Source organism: Microchirus variegatus (assembly GCF_963457635.1).
Source record: "Microchirus variegatus genome assembly, chromosome: 5".
Lineage (NCBI taxonomy): Eukaryota > Metazoa > Chordata > Actinopteri > Pleuronectiformes > Soleidae > Microchirus > Microchirus variegatus.
Genome location: NC_139806.1, coordinates 11,798,374 through 11,820,733, shown reverse-complemented (window position 1 = coordinate 11,820,733; position 22,360 = coordinate 11,798,374). Strand labels below are relative to the sequence as shown.

The 22,360-nt window shown below is 38.9% G+C and overlaps 1 protein-coding gene across 1 annotated transcript in view; it reads right to left on the bottom strand.

Moving 5' to 3' along the window:
* Positions 1-6,172: 6,172 nt before the first annotated feature.
* Positions 6,173-22,360, bottom strand: part of ephb3a (eph receptor B3a) — a gene marked incomplete at both ends in the record, with an annotated part of 46,313 nt that continues 30,125 nt past the window's right edge. Inside the window, 4 exons of the mRNA XM_083889165.1 lie at positions 6,173-6,284; positions 9,984-10,177; positions 12,358-12,507; positions 18,660-18,875. Of these exons, the coding sequence (XP_083745291.1) occupies positions 6,173-6,284; positions 9,984-10,177; positions 12,358-12,507; positions 18,660-18,875 (672 nt within the window). The remainder of the gene's footprint in view (positions 6,285-9,983; positions 10,178-12,357; positions 12,508-18,659; positions 18,876-22,360) is intronic.

The following is a 22,360-nucleotide window of genomic DNA, read 5'->3' as shown; positions in this document are numbered from 1 at the left end:
TAGTGTAGGAAACAGCTTCACATGACTCTCTGTATTATCTCAGTGGAGCAGCGTTTGAGTCTCCTGCACACAGGAAGTGGTTTGTTTTACATGGGGACAAATGGAGGCAACACTTTACTGACGTAAACTAGTGAAGTGAGACGGCTGCAACACAGCCTGAGTGGATGCAGCAGGCAAATATTGTTAGATTATTATAGCGATAACTTCATCAAAGGTCATGTGCTGTAGCTATAAGTATGTTTTAAAGGTCCCATATTATATCCTAATTCTCCAAGTTAACCTAGTTCCCCTTGTGTCCTAATGAACATGTCTGTGACATGCTTTGGTCAAAATACCATAAGGATGAAGCACCACAGCAGTTCAATCACCCTGCCAAAACAGCCCTGTTCAGAACGCTCAGTTTAGTAGTATCTCTTTAGGTCCACCTTAAAAAAAAATTAAACAAAACTTAAGGGACAGGAATTTACATCAGCTACAGAGGCTACTGGGAGCTAACAGCAGTTAGCATTTGGAAAAGTGACCATTTGCAGGCTCAGATAAATCCTCTGAGGCTGGAAGTTTGTGTAGAACTCTGTGCTGCACTGTGGAGCCAAGGATAGAACACTTTGCGGTTTTCATTACCGTTACCCTCGCCAGCACTCTTTTGTATTTAACGGACAGCGGAGCTCCACGAGACAACAATTTCAGGAATTTAGCGCATTGTGACGTCCCAATGAGTGCGGAAGTCAACATTGCGTGTTTTATCTCCTGTACTTAGACTGAGGAGGACCACAAAAACATGAGTGAGTCAACTTTATTCACATTTTGCCGAGTGATAGGACCTCCAGAGTCCCAAATATAAGGATTTAAATGATTAAAACTGATTTTGCATAATATGTCCCCTTATAAATTATAAAATGCAGTCGATGCGTCCTCCCGACAAAGCCACACTCCCAAAAAACACTCGAACTTGTCATCTGTGGTGGATTTGAGGATTTTGGCAGCACTTCCTCTGCCTTTTTCCATGAGTTCCTCGCTGATGTCTGGGTATTATCTCTGCATCAGTGGTGTTTGCCTCTCAGGCTCATTATGAAGATGCCAATCATGGTGCGCTGTGAGCAGGGTGAGCACAGTTAGCCATGTGGTGCCACTGAAATCACTGGTCATTTTTTTTTTCTTTTTCGCAAAGGTTCTACAGACACTTTATGGCTTTATTCAAAAAATAATGTGATATTTTGGGAACAGAATATAAAAGCACTGCTTCCCTGTCTCTTGGCCTGGGACCAGGTGTGAGATAACCAGTGGAGATGTTACTGCTTCCAGCTAAGAAATAGTGTGTAGCACAGCGAGCTCACAGCTCCTGAAACACAAAAGATTCAAACATGGAAGACAACGGTGATTAATCTGCATGTCTTTATTTCTTTCTTCCTCCTGACTTCATTTGCAGCTCCGTCCCTGCAGATTGTCCACAAACGTGTGAGTGGCTGTGGCCCAGTGAGTCAGAGGTGGGAGGTGGATGGTAGGTGGGGGGGTGGGGGGGGTTAACGTGTTTCAAACCCAACATGGGAAGTGACACCTGTGAATCAGAGGGCATTTAATGCAACACACTGCAAAGATCAAGCACGGAGGTGAGGGGAGGTGAGGGGGAGCCTCTGTGAGCACAAAGTGCACTGTCATACTCAGGCTTTTATGAGCACAGTGCTGCGAAGGGGGAGCGTCATTTGCCACCAGTGTTTGTGTTTTTGTTTTTTTTCGGCATTGCAGCCTCTTTTTTATTTTTCATTTTTTTCATTTTTAATGAAATGGGTAAAAAAAATCATTTGAGGGTAAAATTGAGTATTCCAGTAATGAGATGTTTGCGGCTCCTCGTTTCTGTTTTTCATTAGAGGTGATGCTGTGGCAGAGATACAGTTGCATTTAGTGCCGGCTGTTACGCTGTAATGTTCACTCATAATACTTGAAGACCGGGGTTAGAGGGCAAGGCATTATCTTTAACAAGATTAGAGAAATCGGGTTGCGAGAAATGCTAAATGTTTGGAGTGTAAGAGAAGAACGTGTCTGAACTTTATTCCAAATTGTAGATTTATGGCCAAAGAGGGGATTCTATACTGTTTGCTTAAGGTTGCTATTGGTTAATTAAGAATTCTGTCCAAAGGGGAAATTAAATTAGTATCTTTAGAACAAGTGAGTAATAAATTGCATATTAAACGACTTTATTTTTGTGCCACAAGGAGAGGTGAACACAATCTTATAATCAGTATATCTCTGGTATTTTGGTGTATATAATGATCTATTTAATCACAAGAATATAGCTAAAACCTTTTTAACACGTCGTTATTCATGTCTAACCAGGGCTTATTTGAGCAAAAATGTTCCCTTGACTGTTACAGTTATTACATGTTATGTTTCAGCCTCAGTGCAGCTATCCATCTTATTTATATTATCTGTTTCCCCCTCGTTTGCTGCATTCACGTCATGACGTTCAGCCGAACATTTAATTAAAACAGAGCTTGTCTCACATGAAAGGCTTTAATTTTCATTTGTGCTTGTGCGCCGCCGAGCTGCAGAAATCCCTCCACAAAGTTTGAGAAAGAGTCGGCGAAGAAGAAGAAGAAGAAGAAAACCCTGATATTTTTTGTGTCTCTCCTCACAGTTTCAGCTTAGTGCAGCATGCGCCTCCCAATAAAGAGGGTAGTTTCCATTGATGAGCCGGTACAGGCAGCTTTAGCACCAGCACCAGCAAATCACTTCTCTGTTAAAAGGCCCTGATGCGTAGCAAACTCTCCTGCCAAGCCTCCGCGCTCCAAATCTGCCTGCTTGCAGACCCCCTGTAATTGGAGGCATTAAACTTGCTTTGGACAGGATGGCAAATGAGTGCTTTGAGCTTGGAAGAGAACTGAGTGGTGCATTCAGAGGGTGTACACAAGTAGATGCAGCTAAACCTAACAAATCACTGCCAATCCAGCAGATCTGTTTGTGAGCGCACACCCATGTACAGATATACGCGTTTGAATGTGGGTTTGCAATATGTGTTTCTCTGTGTCCTGTTTGGGCTGTGATTATGTACATCGGGTAGATGCTAATCCCGCAGTAATCATCAAGCTCACTCACGGTGACGTGGGGATTTGATGGTGAACTCCAGACTGTCTGGTCACTGACGAGTAACCAGCAGCCATGAAATAAAAAAGCTCCTCGTCGACCTGCCATCGCTTGCTCAGTTTTCACTTCACCAAGCGTGCTCATTAAAATCTCGATATGAGAAACTGTCGCTGCTGATTTCTCATCACTTACTTGTCTGTAATATGATAATGAGATATTTTCCTTTAGGTTTGCTGACACTCTGCGTCGTCTCCAAGCTGCAGCGGTGGAGAAAATGTTGCTTTTTCTTTTTTTCAGTTGGATGGAGGGCAGTGAATGTTGTTTTGTTTTGTGCACAGTTGCCAGTGAAGCTGGAAACGCTCGAAATGTTTAATGGTAAACAGGATGCAAATGCTCACTTTGACATTGTGGCAGATCTCCGATGGAAGAGCAAATACAGAGCAAACACATTTACAACAGTTACGTTTCGGTGCTCGATTCAAAGCGGGAGTGCACTGCGAAAGTAAGTAAGTTTCAAAAAATGCATGTTTTTCACTGGAAACGTTTCTCCTCGGCTGGTTTGTATGCATAATGTTTCCCCTTCAAGGTCAAGTACTTCTACACATCTTAGTTCTTGCATCGACAGAATGAGCAGTTTCAGCCCCACAAAGCATTTATCTGCTATCTGCCTGCAAAGCTTTGACACACATGATAAATGTTACGCTCCTAAGGTCGCCGAGTGGAATTACACCCAGTGGCTCGGTGTCTGCATTTATAGTGGATTTGGGGTCCTTGTGCTTCAGTCTGTGTTGTGTTGACTCTCTCTCTCTCTCTGTGTGTGTGTGTGTGTGTGTGTGTGTACAGCACACATCATTAAAGAACATGTAGGGAACACAAAGGCACCAGTCCTTTCTTTGGTGGATGATAATGCAGCTGCTGTCTGTGAAGTCAGTCAGAAACGCTTCAGTATATACCCTCAAAGAAACCCCCGGCGATGAACAAACTTCCTCTCGGTCAATAACATCCAGAAAGTGACGGCTTCACTCATCTGCACCACCGCGGCGAGAGGCCTAGTTTGTGTCCTGGTTGACAGATTAAAGCCGAACAACACTGACATTTGGTGTGAAGCCAGATTAGCGTTGGTTCCTTGAAGCCTGTCCAGCAGCAGCAGCAGCAGCAGAGAGCGAAATCCCCAGAAAAGTCCTGTGGTCTCGCTAATTGGTGAGCTGTGTGAAACCGGCCTTTGATTTATCTTAAATCTTAATGAGTCCATCCAAAGCTGCTGAGATATTCCGTCTGAGATGGTAAAACACACTCACTATTGCCTCCTTTCATTGCTCGGTCAGATGATAGGAGACCTCGAACATCAGCCGAGTGAACCCCGTCGAGAAATCAAAGAGAATACCAGAGATCGGTTTAATAATTTATTTGCATATGATTATCGTAAAAATACTGAAAGAGAAATGCTTATTTTTGTTCTAGTTTTCTGCCACGTTTTTTTTTTGTTTGTTTGTTTGTTTTGTTTTTACAATCTAATACACCTTTATTTTGCACAGGACAAACGTCTGCCCTAACAGACACATGTTTCATTTTCTTCTTTCTTTGTGACATAATAGTTTGAGCTATGTAATGACCATTAAATTGCAAATTTTGTTTGCTCCTCCACAATCGACAAACAAGCATATAAACGAGGGTCATAGAGAGGCCAGAGTCAGGTCAGATTGCTGTAAATGCTGAGCATGACTGGTCTTATAGAAATATAGTATTATATACAGGCAGTTGTTTTAAATAGAGGACTGCGCTGACAGCTGGCGTGCTGAAGAAAACACATGTCGGGGGAAAAATGAACCAGTGAGTGATTTGTTTAATATCAGTGTTTTGTAGGTCAGGTCAATATTAAGGTCACAAAGCTATGATCTGGACAGTGACCCTTTTTTTTTTTTTTTTTTTTTTTTAATTCTCGCTGATCTGCAACACGATTGCCAAAGTAAAACATACAACACGGCACGACCACGGGCACTTTCCATTTCAAATCTGTTGAAGGTCTCCTCCATATTTTTAAACAGGTAAAATCTGTCAGAACACGTCCCTCATTCATGTCTGTCTGGTTTTAATGTGTGAAAAAAAAACAAGCATTGTAATAAAAAAGTCAAAGCCCCAGTACTCGTAAAAAAAAATAAAATAAACACATAAGGAACACCTCTTTTGCAATAATAGATAATAACTTAGCATTCAAAACAATGCCTATATGAATCAAATAAGATTAGGAAAAACATGGACGTTAAAGTCCATACAGCAAAATGCCACCAAAAGCAACAGTTAATGTGGAAATTTGTACTTTTCTCGTGAAGAAGCTTCCACTTTGGCATGCACATGACGTGTCCCCGCACAGTGTCACGTTCGTCTCTCCTCTGACAGATGAGACAGGCAGAGACGGTGTGAAGACTCAGATGCTTTGTACACATTTGTAACAAGTAAAATCTCCCAGTACATGTGGAAGACGGTATTTAAGAGGAAGCGATGAAAAGTGTATGGGGTTTTTTTGTTTGCTTTTTTTTCTTTCTTTCTTTTTCCCAAGAAAAAGTCAAAATTTAAAAAAGCAAAATAAAAGAGAAAAGAGTTGGTTGGGTTAAAAAAAATAAAAAAATAAATTGATTGGATTGAAAGTGTATAGATGTGAAGCTTTTCTTAAAGCAAATATTTTCGCTTTATCTTGGCACTGTTGCATCATCTAGACACTGAATCCTATCATCTGTGTTAACTTTCCCGCCCTCAGTCTGAGAGAGACGAGCGGGCGCGACCGATTCCCAACCAGCAAAAAACACATGCAGACATGCAAACACAACCTGAGAGGGGGCAACAGGAAGTTTGGCCTTATGTCAAAAGTCACAAATCCACAAGTGTTAAGTAATGAACACACATACTGCAATGGAAAGTCCTCTTTAGACGGACATTATATCTCCAGTAGGGAAGAGATCTCTGTAACAGTCCTCGTCCTCTGTAGGCGGAGCTTCCTTCTCTTCCTTGTCTTCTTTTTATTTTACATTGAGGCTCTTTGCACCAGAGTTTATAGGTAGTTATTTATTCATTCTGCATCCTCCGCTTTCCCAGCAGCTCACACTCTGATGGGGAGAGTTTGGCTCATCTGTTGCCGTACGATTTCCTGACTGCTGTCCGGACTCTTCCTGTTGTGTCCCGGCAGCGTTCCTCCGAGCCGCAGCAGGTCCCTGTCGATGCAAAAGCCACACAGGTCAGCGGAGAGTTCACAGCCACTTTAAACTAAAGACGGTAAATAAACATTAAGTGATCTCATTCGGTGGATAACAGTCTAATACATCTGAGTGTCACACGGTGTAGATAATAAGCTTTAGACCCCATGGCTATAAACAATAATAAAAGAAGTAGCACCATGAGAATAACATAGAAAAGGGAGCTTCGGCTCAGCTCGTTCATCACATTTCCAGTTTTATTAAAAGTTCAAAATATTCCTCTGCTACTGTATCTTGGGGATAGCGCTGTAGCCTCAGTGCGTCCTTTGTTCCTCGGCCAGTGTCCTTGTTTTAAAAGCCCTTGTGGCTGAAGATCGTCCACAGATAGCAGCGCATCTCATATCCTTCCCCTTCCCTCCGTTATCTGGCCCAGCATCACCGAGCAGCCAATGGCAGGTGAGCGGGAGTGAGAGCACGTCGCCCGAGACGCACACATGACAACACAGGGAGACGCTCTCTAAATCATGCTCTGACAAAATGATCCTTTCTTTTTTTTTTTTCCTCCTGCTCCTTCTCTGCCTATCGCTCTTGTTGTTGCATACAGATGAGGCTATAAATTAATCATTGACATGTCATCCGCACACAGTGACGCGTGGCATAACACACACACACACACACATAGCTCTCCTATTCGCCCATCACAGCGTCGGGCGTGCCCTCCCCTGATGCATTAAAAAGCTCATTAGCAACCTAATTAAACACATTCCTCTCTTTTAGCTTCTCCTCAATCTCCACCTATTACTCACACTTCATCACTTCCTGCTTTTCCACATCAGCAGCTCTGGCTGCTGTCTATCCTATCACCTATATTCCAGAATCTAGCCAAGTATAGGCGGATTAAACCGAGGTCAGCCATTACATTTCCACACACAATTAGCTTCACTGAGCCCAAAATCTGGCATAGAAATCACCCTTGGGGCCCAGTGCTAGAGTGAAACTGTGAGCCAAGGAGCTGGCATGAGACCTGGATACTGTGTGTGTGCATGAATTGTGCTTTTTTTTTTTCTTCTTTTCTTTTTTTTTGCGCAGTCGGAAACGGGATGTTATCGCACAGTGAGAGCCAATGAGGTGAGGTCGCGCGCTCGGTTCATTATGAATCAACAGCAGCACATCCAAAGAGACGCTAAACATGCTGTTAATTGCGGGCGATGAGTAAAATAGCTGCAGATTTGTCAGTAGTGAGACAGGCTTCCACCTATGAATAAGTCAACTCGTACGCTTCCCAGGGAAGTGTCAGCAAAAAACACACGCAGGAACAACAACATTCAGCCCAAGCACCGTCTTAAATCAAAGGCAAGCATGAAACAAAAGCAGGCACAATGAGCATGAACATTGTTGTGGGTCTCTTTAGGCCGACCGCTATTTCTTTTACCGTGACATCTTATTTCAACAACCCAGAGGCAAGCCTCGGGTCCACGCCGCACCAGGAGGAGTCGTCATCATCAGCTTCACAGCCGTCACATACAATGCAGCAGGCAATTTTACACAAGCTATACGAGAAGGAATTGCATCACCAGGCCATTTTTTTTTTCTCCTCCACTATTTCTGCTGTCATCGTAGAAACACCTCTACAGCAAATTGTGCCTAGATGGCAAATAGAGCTCCTCAACATTATTAATTCAACACAACAATAATCTCTATTAAGAAATTCTTCCATGTGAATATGTAGAGACGGGGACAAGAAACATTTATTTATAGTTTGATTAATCACAGATAAATTGCCCATATTGAAAGAAAACGAGGCGGAACACATTGACAGAAATTGATCCGTTTTTGCAGTTTAGAAACATGGCCGTTACTCCATTCTCATTCATTCTTTGTAAATATTATATAGCACATGGAAAACAGAAGATTTGTCACACACTGGAAACTCTAACATGATATCTGTTACCAGAGAATAATGTGTAAATTAGGAAATATCAAATGTAAGACGGAGTATTAAGGATTGTTTTTTTGTTTTTTTTAAATCTTTCAATATGAAAGGCGTCATATTACGAGAATAAAGTCATAATATTATAAGACTAGTCGTAATATTATCAGAATAAAGTCGTAATCTCATGAAATGAAAGTCAAAATCTTTCAAGAATAAAGTCGTAATCTTTCAAGAATAAAGCCGTAATTTTATGAGAATAAAGTTGTAATATTATGAGAATAAAGTCATAATCTTTCAAGAATAAAGTAATAATCTTTCGAGAATAAAGTCGTAATCTTTTGAAAATAAAGTTGTAATCTTTCAAGCATTAAGTTGTAATATTATGAGAATAAAGTCGTAATTTTATGAGAATAAAGTTGTAATATTATGAGAATAAAGTGATAATCTTTCAAGAATAAAGTCGTTATCTTTTGAAAATGAAGTCGTAATCTTTCTAGAATAAAGTCGTAATCTTTCGAGAATAAAGTTGTAATATTATAAGAATAAAGTCGTTATTTTATGAGAATAAAGTTGTAATCTTTCGAGAATAAAGTTGTAATATTATGAGAATAAAGTCGTAATTTTATGAGAATAAAGTCGTAATTTTATGAGAATAAAGTTGTAATGTTTCGAGAATAAAGTCTTAACATTGTGAGAATAAAGTAGTAATCTTTCGAGAATTAAGTTGTAATATTATGACAATAAAGTTGTAATTTTATGAGAAAAAAGTCGTAATCTTTCGAGAACAAAGTCGTAATAAAACCTGTGACATAGCTGTGTTTTCAAACACTGCCACGTTTCTAGCAGGAGGTTCTGCCTTCACCGTGGCTTCTGTCTTGTGGCTGCTGAGAACTGAGAAACCCCATTGTGGTGAAATGTGGCACTAAACTGCAGGTGTACAGTTTAGCAGACTAGGCTCGACCTTCTCTACGTAGCCTCAGGATTTACTACTCTGTGTGAACTGTAAATACATTCAAAAGAAACATTCATCTGAAAAAGATGATAAATCTTTCAAAAAAAGAGAGAGAGAAAATGCAATGGTGGCAAAATAAAGTGCTTTGCTCTAAAAAGAAGTGAAGTATGAGACATCTTTAAAAAAAAAAAAAAAAAGCAAAATTTTCCATCTGCTTCTCCCCGTTCACCTCTCGCTATGAAAGAACAAAGCTGAAGGATCATCCATGTCTTGAATCTTTCTTTATTTAAGGAAAGTAACAACTACTGCTGCCTCTGAGTGAGGGATTAGGGTGTCGGTGCGCTTCAAACAAGGTGCTTGTCAGTTGGTTGAGCAGCCACCCCCTCCACCCACGTCTTTCCAATGTTGGAATTCAGGAAGGAGGGGGGCGCTTCAATCAATCCCTCTAACTTTCCCAAACCAACAACTCAGCAAGCTCGCCCACAGAGACAGAGAGACAGAGAGAGACAGAGAGAGACAGAGAGAGAGAGAGAGAGAGAGAGAGAGGAGGCAACTGAGTTTGAAACTGACTTTCACAGTAAAATTTGCAGAACCTACCAATTTCAGACCTGGCTGAACAAAAAGGCAATTAACGCCATTCACAGAACCAACGGTTGATCTACCATGTGGTTGTGAAAAGTGATGTCACAAAAATGCGTTGGAAACAAACAAAGTCGTGTTCACCAGAGAGTGAATGCAGATTAAAACAATGATGACACATTTAAAGAACAAACAATTCTCCAGCTTTCACTCAAACACACACGTACAGAGCGGTCGCGCACCGTGGACTCACCCTGAGGTGTTGCTGGTCACCACCTTGAGGCTGGCGGCGTTGCGCAGCAGCTTGTCCAGGGTGCTGACGATACGGGAGAATTTTGGCCTCAGGTTCCTCTCCTTCATCCAGCACTCCAGCATCAGCTGATGCAACACCATGGGACAGTCCATGGGCGGGGGCAGGCGGTAATCCTGCTCTACTGCTGTCATCACCTGAGCGACAGGAACACACAAGACATGTGAGTCAGAATGTGGGGAAAATGTAATTGTGACAAATAAATTGCTGCTTTCCTTGACTTTGTAACCAGTGGTTTAATCCACAGTAACCGATGATTACGGCTCTAATATTAAAGGCGCCATGTGTAAGAATGTGGCCAAAAGCGGTTACTACACTCAAATTCAAAATACCGAGGTCTTTTAGGTTTTGTTTTCTCCGCCATTGTATCTCAGACGTAACTGGCAACCCGTGGTTGCTCGGCAGCTGAGACTCTACTGACTGCAATGATTGGTAGACGGCGGTAGGTGGCGCCACATGCCAAAACATGATTTCAAAACATAAACATGATTTGCAGTCTGCAAAATATTTATTTTAATGCAAATATTTTGTCTGTACTGTTGTTGTTGGTGAGTTCAGTTTGTTATATGAACATTATTCCTGAGTCTCTGTGACATATTAGGAGGATTTTATTTCCAGTTGCTTTAGATTTATGACATAATGCACCTTTAATAAATGTGTACATAACTCACTCAACTTATGTAGGCAACTGAAGATTTGGTTCCAATGAAAGATGTTGTTTTTTCTTCATTATTCCGACATCACGTGAAATGTACGTAATTAGCTCAGGGTTTCGTATATCATGCTATTGCGATTAAAATATTTCAGAGTTTCAAAATAAAAGTCTCCGAGGTGATATGGAACGATATATATAGTTCACAATAAGAATGTATTTATGATGCTAAATGAATCTATTACTCCAAATAACTCCGATATAAGTTGCGTTAAGTATCCAAGTGCTAACACGCTTAAAGAGGATAATGTTAACAATACAATGCGAGTAGCTAATGGGACTGTCATTAGCTCTGTGTATTATGTTCTTAAGGTCACAGTCGTCATGATAATTCATCCTCTTCTAATTCACCGTGAATATCCACGCAACCTTAAACCAATCATTAATTTCAATAATGTTTCAGTTTGTGGGGGGTAAAAACAACAGCAACACGACCACAACTCAGAAATGCGAATAAAATGAAGATTAAATTCCTGCATTTACGTTCACATTTATATTGACCGTGAATATATATTGCGCGGAGAAATGTAATCAAATTTCATGTGGGGGCGCTTCTTCAACTCAGCACTGAGGCTCTGCCTGGTGATTTGTATTATTACTCACTCTGTTTAGCCTTTGTTAATGCAGTGGAGGAATAATCCCCACTTACCATATTATGTCTTCCTTTACAAAAGTACAAAAACAGTATTCTCACAGTTGTCACTTCAACACTGGCGTGATTGACGGCCCAGACAATAAGTGGGGGATGAAAACATTTGCTCATTGATTTGATTTTGCCTAGCAACTGCGTTTTTTCCCCTCTATTAAAACTCTATGGGCTTTAACTCCCCACAACAATAATAAAAAAAAACGCCATTTGGGAACATTTCTGCAGCGCTCCTCTTTCTTCTCCTGCTGCTTGTCCTTTGATTTTCATGTCGAACAAGTACCACTGTTTATACCTCACATTTGTTGACTCTGTTGCTTATTGAGCGATGACTGTGGCACAAAGGCTGTTGGGAACAATGGAGGGTTTCTACTTTGATGCTTTCATTACTGCATGTGGCTTTTGTTATGAAAGTTATACATACATTACTGGCATTTTTCATTTCGACTCCTTGATGCTTTTATTGCTATCAGCATTACAACTCTCTTTTTGAAGCACAATACAGAGCAGATATTCCTCGGAGAATAAAGTGGAGGTGCACGCGTTTTTTGTTCAGAAAGGAGGAACCAAAAGATTTCTTTTTTTCTCTCTCGCTTTCTCGTACGGCTGTAGTTAGAATGTCTGTGCAGTGCAGATAGACTACAGGTAACAGCACCCACGAAAAGAGCCTTTTTTCTGAATATGCCTTTGTGTGTCTGTGAGTGGGGAGGATTTGCAGTATGGATTTGTCGAGGGTGGGCAAGCTGGGGCTGTAAATAAAGTGGTAGAAAACTAGAACACGGGGACACAGCTGCACCAGCATCTGCAACGAGGAGATAAAGACAGCAGAGCAGGCCCAGGTCCAACATGTCACGCTGGGAATCAAATCCACAACAGCTCAGAGAAACTTAAACACAGAACTTCATATGTGTGTTTTTGTTCCCTTTTCATTGATATGCATTTGCAATGTGGTCACTCACATCCTGGTTGCTCATGTCCCAGTATGGTCTCTCGCCGTAGGACACCACCTCCCACATGACGATGCCGTAACTCCACACGTCACTGGCTGAGGTGAACTTCCTGAAGGCGATGGCCTCCGGTGCCGTCCACCGGATGGGAATCTTCCCTCCCTGCTCACAGAGAAAGAGAGAGAAAGAGAGAGGGAGAGGCACCGGAGGAGACGATGCAATCAGTTAACAACAACGCAGGGTGATGGAGTGAACACAGGCTAATGCAAAATTCACACTCAGCCGTGCATCATGTTTATGCAAATGTTGGCACACACGAGCAGTCACACATACTGTACGGCACGGCTATACGCATATGTGTGATCAAGTGATGGGGATCACATTAGCAAGCGCAATTAAACATGCACACAGTAACCACAGGAGAGCACACACACACACAGGTTTTTGCAGCTATTGTAAGTAGGACACTGCATTGCTGTTTAGAATTTGGACAGCCAAACCAAAACCTTATACCTAACTTAAGCTGGCTAACCTTAATCAAACCAGAATTCACATCTAACCTTATTCAGTAACTCATTAAGACCAATTTTTGGTTGCCATGGTGACGACAAGTCCTGAAGTTTATTTATTTTTACAAAACAAAACAGAAACAGACACTTTACATTACAGCACAGAAACGTATTGCACAGTAATAGTGTGGTTATAGTTTAGTAATAATACTGTGGTAATGCCACCTTTATACGACAGTATAGCTTGGTAACAACACTGGAAAAAAATGTGTGGATACTAACCATTGAGTTTTTGGTCAAACGTCATAGTATAGTATGTCGTCCAAATATAGTCAAAATTGGTCAAAAAAGTCATACTATTGTATGTCGTCCAAAAATAGTCAGAATTGGTCCAAAACGCCATAGTATAGTATGTCGTCCAAGAATGGTTAAATTTGGTGAAAAACATCTTACTGTGGCTCTGAGGCTAAGTGGCCTAGTGGATAAGGCACTGCCTTGTAATACAAAGACAGTGTGTTCAAGTCCCGTGATAGTCACTGTAGTCATACTATAGCATGTTGTCTAAAGAAAATATGTTGTTGGTCAAAAAGACACATACCTGTGACATTTTTGAAAAAAAAAAGATTTTGGTCCAAAATTTGACAAAAATTTTACAAAAACGACTATGTCTACGACTATGTCGTCCAAAATCGGACACTTTTTTGAAAACCATTTTTTTGGTCCAAAACTTGACAGAAATGTCACACTATACTATGTAGTACGCCATACTATACAATGTTGTCCCAAATGTGACCATTTTTTGAAAAAAAAAGTTGGGCCAAAATTTGACAAAAACGACATACTATTCTATGTCGTCCAAAATCTGACCATTTTTTTGAAAAACATTTTTTTGGTCCAAAACTTGACAAAAACGTCACACTACACTATGTAGTATGTCATACTATACTATGTCGTCCAAACTGTGACCATGTTTAAAAAAAATAACTTTGGTCCAAAATTTGACAAAAACGACATACTATACTATGTCGTCCAAAATCTGACCATTTTTTTGAAAAACTTTTTTTTGGTCCAAAACTTGACAAAAACGTCATACTATACTATGTAGTACGTCCTACTATACTATGTCGTCCATAATGTGAACCATTTTTTGAAAAAAAAAATTGGTCCAAAATTTGACAAAAACGACATACTATACTATGTCGTCCAAAATGTGACCATATTTTAGAAAAACTTTTTTTGGTCCAAAACTTGACAAATACGTCATACTATACTATGTAGTACGTCCTACTATACTATGTCGTCCATAATGTGAACCATTTTTTGAAAAAAAAAATTGGTCCAAAATTTGACAAAAACGACATACTATACTATGTCGTCCAAAATGTGACCATATTTTAGAAAAACTTTTTTTGGTCCAAAACTTGACAAATACGTCATACTATACTATGTAGTACGTTATACTATACTATGTTGTCCAAAATATGACAATTTAAAAAAAAAAAAAATTGGTCCAAAATTTGACAAAAACGACATACTATGGAATGTAGTACGTCCTACTATACCTTGTCGTCCATAATGTGACCATTTAAAAAAAAAAAAAGAAAATTGGTCCAAAATTTGACAAAAACGACATACTATACTATGTCGTCCAAAATGTGACCATATTTTAGAAAAACGTTTTTTTGGTCCAAAACTTGACAAATACGTCATACTATACTATGTAGTACGTCCTACTATACTATGTAGTCCATAATGTGACCATTTTTTGAAAAAAAAAATTGGTCCAAAATTTGACAAAAACGACATACTATACTATGTCGTCCAAAATCTGACCATATTTTAGAAAGACGTTTTTTTGGTCCAAAATTTGACAAAAGCGTCATACTATACTATGTAGTACTTCATACTACACTATGTCGTCCAAAATGTGACCATTTAAAAAAAAAGAAAATTGGTCCAAAATTTGACAAAAACGACATACTATACTATGTCGTCCAAAATCTGACCATTTTTTGAAAAACGTTTTTTTGGTCCAAAATTTGACAAAAGCGTCATACTATACTATGTAGTACTTCATACTACACTATGTCGTCCAAAATGTGACCATTTAAAAAAAAAGAAAATTGGTCCAAAATTTGACAAAAACGACATACTATACTATGTCGTCCAAAATCTGACCATTTTTTTGAAAAACTTTTTTTTGGTCCAAAACTTGACAAAAACGTCATACCATACTATGTAGTACGTTATACTATACTATGTCGTCCAAAATGTGACCATTTTTTGAAAAAAAAAATTGGTCCAAAATTTGACAAAAACGACATACTATATACTATGTCGTCCAAAATGTGACCATATTTTAGAAAAACTTTTTTTGATCCAAAACTTGACAAAAACGTCATACTATACTATGTAGTACTTCATACTATACTATGTCGTCCATAATGTGACCACTTTTTGAAAAAAAAAAATTGGTCCAAAATTTGACAAAAACGACATACTATGGAATGTAGTACGTCCTACTATACCTTGTCGTCCATAATGTGACCATTTAAAAAAAAAAAAAGAAAATTGGTCCAAAATTTGACAAAAACGACATACTATACTATGTCGTCCAAAATGTGACCATATTTTAGAAAAACGTTTTTTTGGTCCAAAACTTGACAAATACGTCATACTATACTATGTAGTACGTCCTACTATACTATGTAGTCCATAATGTGACCATTTTTTGAAAAAAAAAATTGGTCCAAAATTTGACAAAAACGACATACTATACTATGTCGTCCAAAATCTGACCATATTTTAGAAAGACGTTTTTTTGGTCCAAAATTTGACAAAAGCGTCATACTATACTATGTAGTACTTCATACTACACTATGTCGTCCAAAATGTGACCATTTAAAAAAAAAGAAAATTGGTCCAAAATTTGACAAAAACGACATACTATACTATGTCGTCCAAAATCTGACCATTTTTTGAAAAACGTTTTTTTGGTCCAAAATTTGACAAAAGCGTCATACTATACTATGTAGTACTTCATACTACACTATGTCGTCCAAAATGTGACCATTTAAAAAAAAAGAAAATTGGTCCAAAATTTGACAAAAACGACATACTATACTATGTCGTCCAAAATCTGACCATTTTTTTGAAAAACTTTTTTTTGGTCCAAAACTTGACAAAAACGTCATACCATACTATGTAGTACGTTATACTATACTATGTCGTCCAAAATGTGACCATTTTTTGAAAAAAAAAATTGGTCCAAAATTTGACAAAAACGACATACTATATACTATGTCGTCCAAAATGTGACCATATTTTAGAAAAACTTTTTTTGATCCAAAACTTGACAAAAACGTCATACTATACTATGTAGTACTTCATACTATACTATGTCGTCCATAATGTGACCACTTTTTGAAAAAAAAAAATTGGTCCAAAATTTGACAAAAACGACATACTATACTATGTCGTCCAAAATCTGACCATTTTTTTGAAAAACTTTTTTTTGGTCCAAAACTTGACAAAAATGTCATATGTAGTACCACATACCTAGTGGCAGCTGTGGCCTAGTGGTTAGTGCTTGAGTCTGAGGAAGAAGGATACCTAGTTCAATCCCCAACCAGGCTACTGCTAAAGGGCCCTTAACCTGACACCCCCACCGTTAACTTGTGCTCCACCTCGCTGTGTGCATTCACTAATTCTCTGATGGTTTTTAATTGGGTTAAATGCAGTATTTAAATTCCAAAATACGCATGTATACATGGCCAATATGCACTATTCTTTTCTTTATGTCGTCAAAAATCTGACCATTTTTTTGAAAAACATTTTTTGGTCCAAAACGACAAAAACGTCATACTACACTATGTAGTATGTTATACTATACTATGTCGTCCAAACTGTGACCATGTTTAAAAAAAATAATTTGGTCCAAAATTTGACAAAAACGACATACTATACTATGTCGTCCAAAATCGGACAATTTTTTTGAAAAACATTTTTTTGGTCCATAACTTGCCAAAAACGTCACACTATACTATGTAGTACGTCATACTATGTTGTCCAAAATGTGACAATTTAAAAAAAAAAAATTTGGTCCAAAATTTGACAAAAACGACATACTATAATATGTAGTACGTGATACTATACTATGCGTCAAAAATGTGACAATTTTTTGAACTCACACTATAGCATGTCGGAAATGCCAGGTAAAAACAAAATGTGTCGATGCGCCTCGAGCCTAAGTGGCCTAATGGATAAGGCGTTGCCCTTGTAATACAGAGCCAGTGGGATCAAGTCCCGTCATAGTCACTGTAGTCATTCTATAGCATGTTGTCTAAAGAAAGTCAAAGAAAATATGTTGTTGTCCAATGAGTCACACAATATCATGAAGCACATACCTGTGACATTTTTGAAAAACATTTTTTTGGTCCAAAACTTGCCAAAAACGTCACACTGTACTATGTAGTACATCATACTAAACTATGTTGTCCAAAATGTGACCATATTTGGAAAAAAAAATTTGGTCCAAAATTTGACAAAAACAACATACCATACTATGTCGTCCAAAATCTGACGATTTTTTGGAAAAACATTTTTTTGGTCCAAAACTTGACAGAAACGTCACACTATACTATGTAGTACGTCCTACTATACTATGTCGTCTATAATGTGACCATTTTTTGAATAAAAAATTTGGTCCAAAATTTGACAAAAACGACATACTATACTATGTCGTCCAAAATGTGACCATTTTTTGAATAAAAAATTTGGTCCAAAATTTGACAAAAACGTCATACTATACTATGTAGTACGTCCTACTATACTATGTCGTCCATAATGTGACCATTTTTTGAAAAAAAAAATTGGTCCAAAATTTGACAAAAACGACATACTATACTATGTCGTCCAAAATCTGACAATTTTTTGGAAAAACATTTTTTTGGTCCAAAACTTGACAGAAACGTCACACTATACTATGTAATACGTCCTACTATACTATGTAGTCTATAATGTGACCATTTTTTTAATAAAAAATTTGGTCCAAAATTTGACAAAAACGTCATACTATACTATGTAGTACGTCATACTATACTATGTCGTCCATAATGTGACCATTTTTTGAATAAAAAATTTGGTCCAAAATTTGACAAAAACGACATACTATACTATGTTGTCCAAAATCTGACAATTTTTTGAAAAACGTTTTTTTGTTCCAAAACTTGCCAAAAACGTCACACTATACGATGTAGTACGTCATACTATACAATGTTGTCCCAAATGTGACCATTTTTGAAAAAAAAATTTGGTCCAAAATTTGACAAAAACGACATACTATATACTATGTCGTCCAAAATTGGACAATTATTTTGAAAAACATTTTTTTGTTCCAAAACTTGACAAAAACGTCACACTATGTAGTATGTCATACTATACTATGTCGTCCAAACTGTGACCATGTTTAAAAAAAAAATTTGGTCCAAAATTTGACAAAAACGACATACTATATCGTCCAAAATCGGACATTTTTTTTGAAAAACACTTATGACGTTTTTAACCAATTTTGACCATTTTTGGACGACATACTATACTATGACGTTTTTGACCAATTTCGACCACTTTTGGACGACATAATATATTATGACGTTTTTGACAAGTTTTGGACGACATACTATACTATGACTTTTTGACCATTTTTGTCGTCCAAAAATGATCAAAAAAGTCATAGTATGGTCACATGGTCATATGGTCACTCCACACTCATTCATACACACATACACACACACACAGAATACTGACCAGGGAGCTTGTGTAAGTAGGATCAGCTGAAGTATCATCCAGAAAGCGTGACAGGCCAAAGTCGGAGACCTTGCAGACCAAGTTGCTGTTGACCAGGATGTTCCGGGCAGCGAGGTCTCGGTGAACGTAGTTCATGTCAGACAGGTACTTCATCCCCGCGGCAATGCCACGCAGCATCCCGACCAGCTGTGTCATTGTGAAGCGCCCGTCATTTAGCTAGAAAAACAGTCAGAGGGAGGAATGTCAGAAGAAAAACTGATGTGTTGAAATATGGAGGAAAAGACGACAGGACAGGAGTGTAGGAGATAAAGACGAGGGGACTGTGCCAGAGAGCCAATCAGTCACTGAGGCAACATAAACATGACATCTGTCATCATGCTTCACGGCTGCTACTGACAGTCACTGACAGCTGACCTTTTCACACATGCTGTTCAATTAGCTGATTAATTATACTTTTTACTATCATACTAAAGCCATTATGACTCCATATCAACACACACACACACATATATACACACATAGGGAGCAGCAATGCTAAAAATGAAAACCAGACCAGTGCAGGTGTTTTTTCATCCTCCAACAGCCTCGTTGCAGAAACAGACTGTTATTTCATCATTTGTTTGCATCTTTTTCTTTGTTTTTGCTTATTAAACTTAAAGCCCGGGCCTGTGACTGAGAACAGCGTGTTGCTCGAAGCTTATTTCCCCCAAAGTAAAAGTCTATGATTTTATTTTAACCCTTAGAACACAGAGCATTTCAGCTGCTTTTTTCCATCACTATGTTAAAATGTACAGTACAGTATACACAAAGACTATAAGAATGTGAAATAAATAGTGTCTTACATCCTTTTTTCAACACAACAAAACATTAATTTCTCAAATTACTCAAAATGTTTAAAATCGGATTGAGTTTGTGAAATTTGCTCACAGTTCAAAATTCACTTGGCTAATTTCTATGAACAAAAAGAAAAACAGTCTAAAAATGAATCATAACTTTGACTCAACAACAACAACAGCTTTTTCTTAAAGCCTGAATATATGACCTACAAACACACACCCCCAGAATATCCATATGAGTTGTCTGTTATTCCCATGACAATAAACCACGGGTGCACCTGCGGCACAGATCTATGCCATATGAGCACTAAGGGTTAACATGTGAAAAGCGTGAAACAAACGTGAAATTACACTTTCAGAGTTAAATTCTCCGCATTTATGAAGGGAGCCGCAGTGGGACGAGGCGCTGATCGTTATAAATCAGCGCTCCGACCCGATGAAAACTAATCAATGGAATGTCGACGCACAGTAAATACTGATAAATAATAACTCAGCGAATCGGGGGACAAAGGCTGCGACTGTAACGAGGTCTGCTCTCATGACCGGAATATTAAATACGAGCAGAATTTGGTAGGAAAAAAAAAAAAAAAGCAATTTTCCGACATAATCAATCTCTTCTTTGACTCCGCAACAAGGAAAGCGAGGAGCGCAAGATGTGTCATGACAAAGCCATAAACATGCTGCTTTGTAGTCTGCACACTCCAGTGAGATCTGACGGGAAAACAAGCATGGGATGGATGGATGTATAAACAGTCATGATTCATAGAAGGCCTTCAAAGCTGCGGTGGCGTGTATATTTAAAGTGTGTGTGTGTGTGTGTGTCATTTCTGTATATCTGTAATGTTTCTGCATGTGCATATGCCGCGTGTCCGTGTCTCCAGGGAGCAGCCGTATGTGTGTGTGTGTGTGTGTGACACACCGGGACAGTTTGTGCTCTTGTGTGTGTGTGTGTGTGTGTGACCGAGTTAACTCTATGGTGTCTTTGTGAGAGCAGAACTCAGAGTTCCTCTGAGTCACAGGCTGTGTGACACTGGCGGGGGAGTCGGGGGGGTGAGGACAGCACAGGCTGGGTGAGTTTTTGTGTTATTTGTGGGACAGCTGACTGAGAGGAGTAGGTGAGATGGAGGGAAGAAGCTCAGACTGCTCTGTCAGATGCACAACTAATTGTCTTAAGTAGTGATTAATCCGATTTTTTAAGGCGTCTGCCTCATTGGATGGCATCTATGACAGAATAAAAAGTGAATTAATTGACGGTTACCCGACGACTGACTCTGTCACTTGGAGTTTGTCTCCAAGGCTTTATTTCTTCGTGACATCTCCGCTTGTTCGTTGAATAGTCCAGAATATAATTGGCGAGCGCCACACGGCAGAGATGCAAACAAGCAAATTAACACATTTCAGCATTTGGATTGCAGCAAATGCACTCCTGACTCTAAATAAATAGTAAAAAGAAAAAGACATTGTTGTCAATTTTTCAGGACAAAACATTTGAGGCTGAAATGAGGCTGCAGCACAGGAAAAAAAACAGTTTGCCGAGTGCAGTGAGAACGCTTCATTAAGATGAAGTGTAGATTCTGTGTAATCGCTCACTCGAAAAAAAACACTCATTCTTCTGGAAAGCGCGAATCCACAAGAATTAATTCAGGTTTCTGTTGAATCTTACGCCGCATTTGATTTAAGAACCGTACAGTCTGCTGAGGCTATTTATGGAAGCAACGTGAAATATTCAAGAGGTGACACGTTCATTTGTAGAGTTCTGTGAATTAAAACAAAACAAAACTTGAAAGCATTTCCTCAATTTAAACTGATCAAACACAATCATCAGATGCATTAATTAAAGTCAGGTATTAAGTATTTGATGATTGTCCAGACTGATATGTCCATTGTTATGTGTAAATGATGTCAGCCAAAGACATTCAAAGATATTCAACAAAACAGATATTTTACGTTTCGTAACGTCTAAAAAACTCACAAAACCAAATAAATCATGAAAAACAATGGTAATTTCAATTTTCTTTTCATTTTTCCTCCTTCAATTATATTGGCTTTTTGTCTTAGTGTGTGCATACACACGGCCAGGAAGCTTGTGGAGGCAAAGACGGGTATGAGATGCAACAAATACCACAACACAGAGTTACTCACGCTGCACTCACATGTAAGCAGACGCTTCATCTGAGACCAAATCACTTAAAGCTTAAAGCTCAAAAAGCAGTGACAACATTTTAGCAGAGCTCTTGGATACGACCTTCTCCCTCATGTTGTTTTCTGGCATTTGTCAAAAATATAGCCATCAGAAGCTGTGCTAGGTTTGGTGCAAAAAGTCATCATCCACAACCTGGAACATCAGGGGAATATTTACTATGTGCTGTTGAGCCGAGAGAGGCTCGGATACATGTGGATGGAAATGCAACCTGGATGTACGGCAAGTGGAAATACATGTGCAAGCCTTTTACATGAGGAACTGAAACAGTACCTGCGAGTCAAGGCCTAGGAACCTAGCTACAACAAACCACAATGACAACATTTGCCACTACATCAGTCCTTCTCATAAAGTGTAATCGCACATCCACATCCACAAATTTTGTTCATAAAGTTATTCTTTGTTGTAAGTTATCAAATTATCTGAAAATGATACTATTTATAGCCGTGTGGGTGGGAATAACAGAAAACAGAAAATAGTGGAGAAGCACTGCACTACACAAATACTTGCTTTAAAGGTCACATAGAGTGGTCCTGTTGCACATATCTACATGTCTACTTACATATATTAAGTTGTTTTTATGGTCAAAATCCTCCTAGTTGATGTAAACGAGCCGATTGAAATCTGTCCTTTTCGTAGCGCTTGTCAGTCGCGCTATTTCAGCC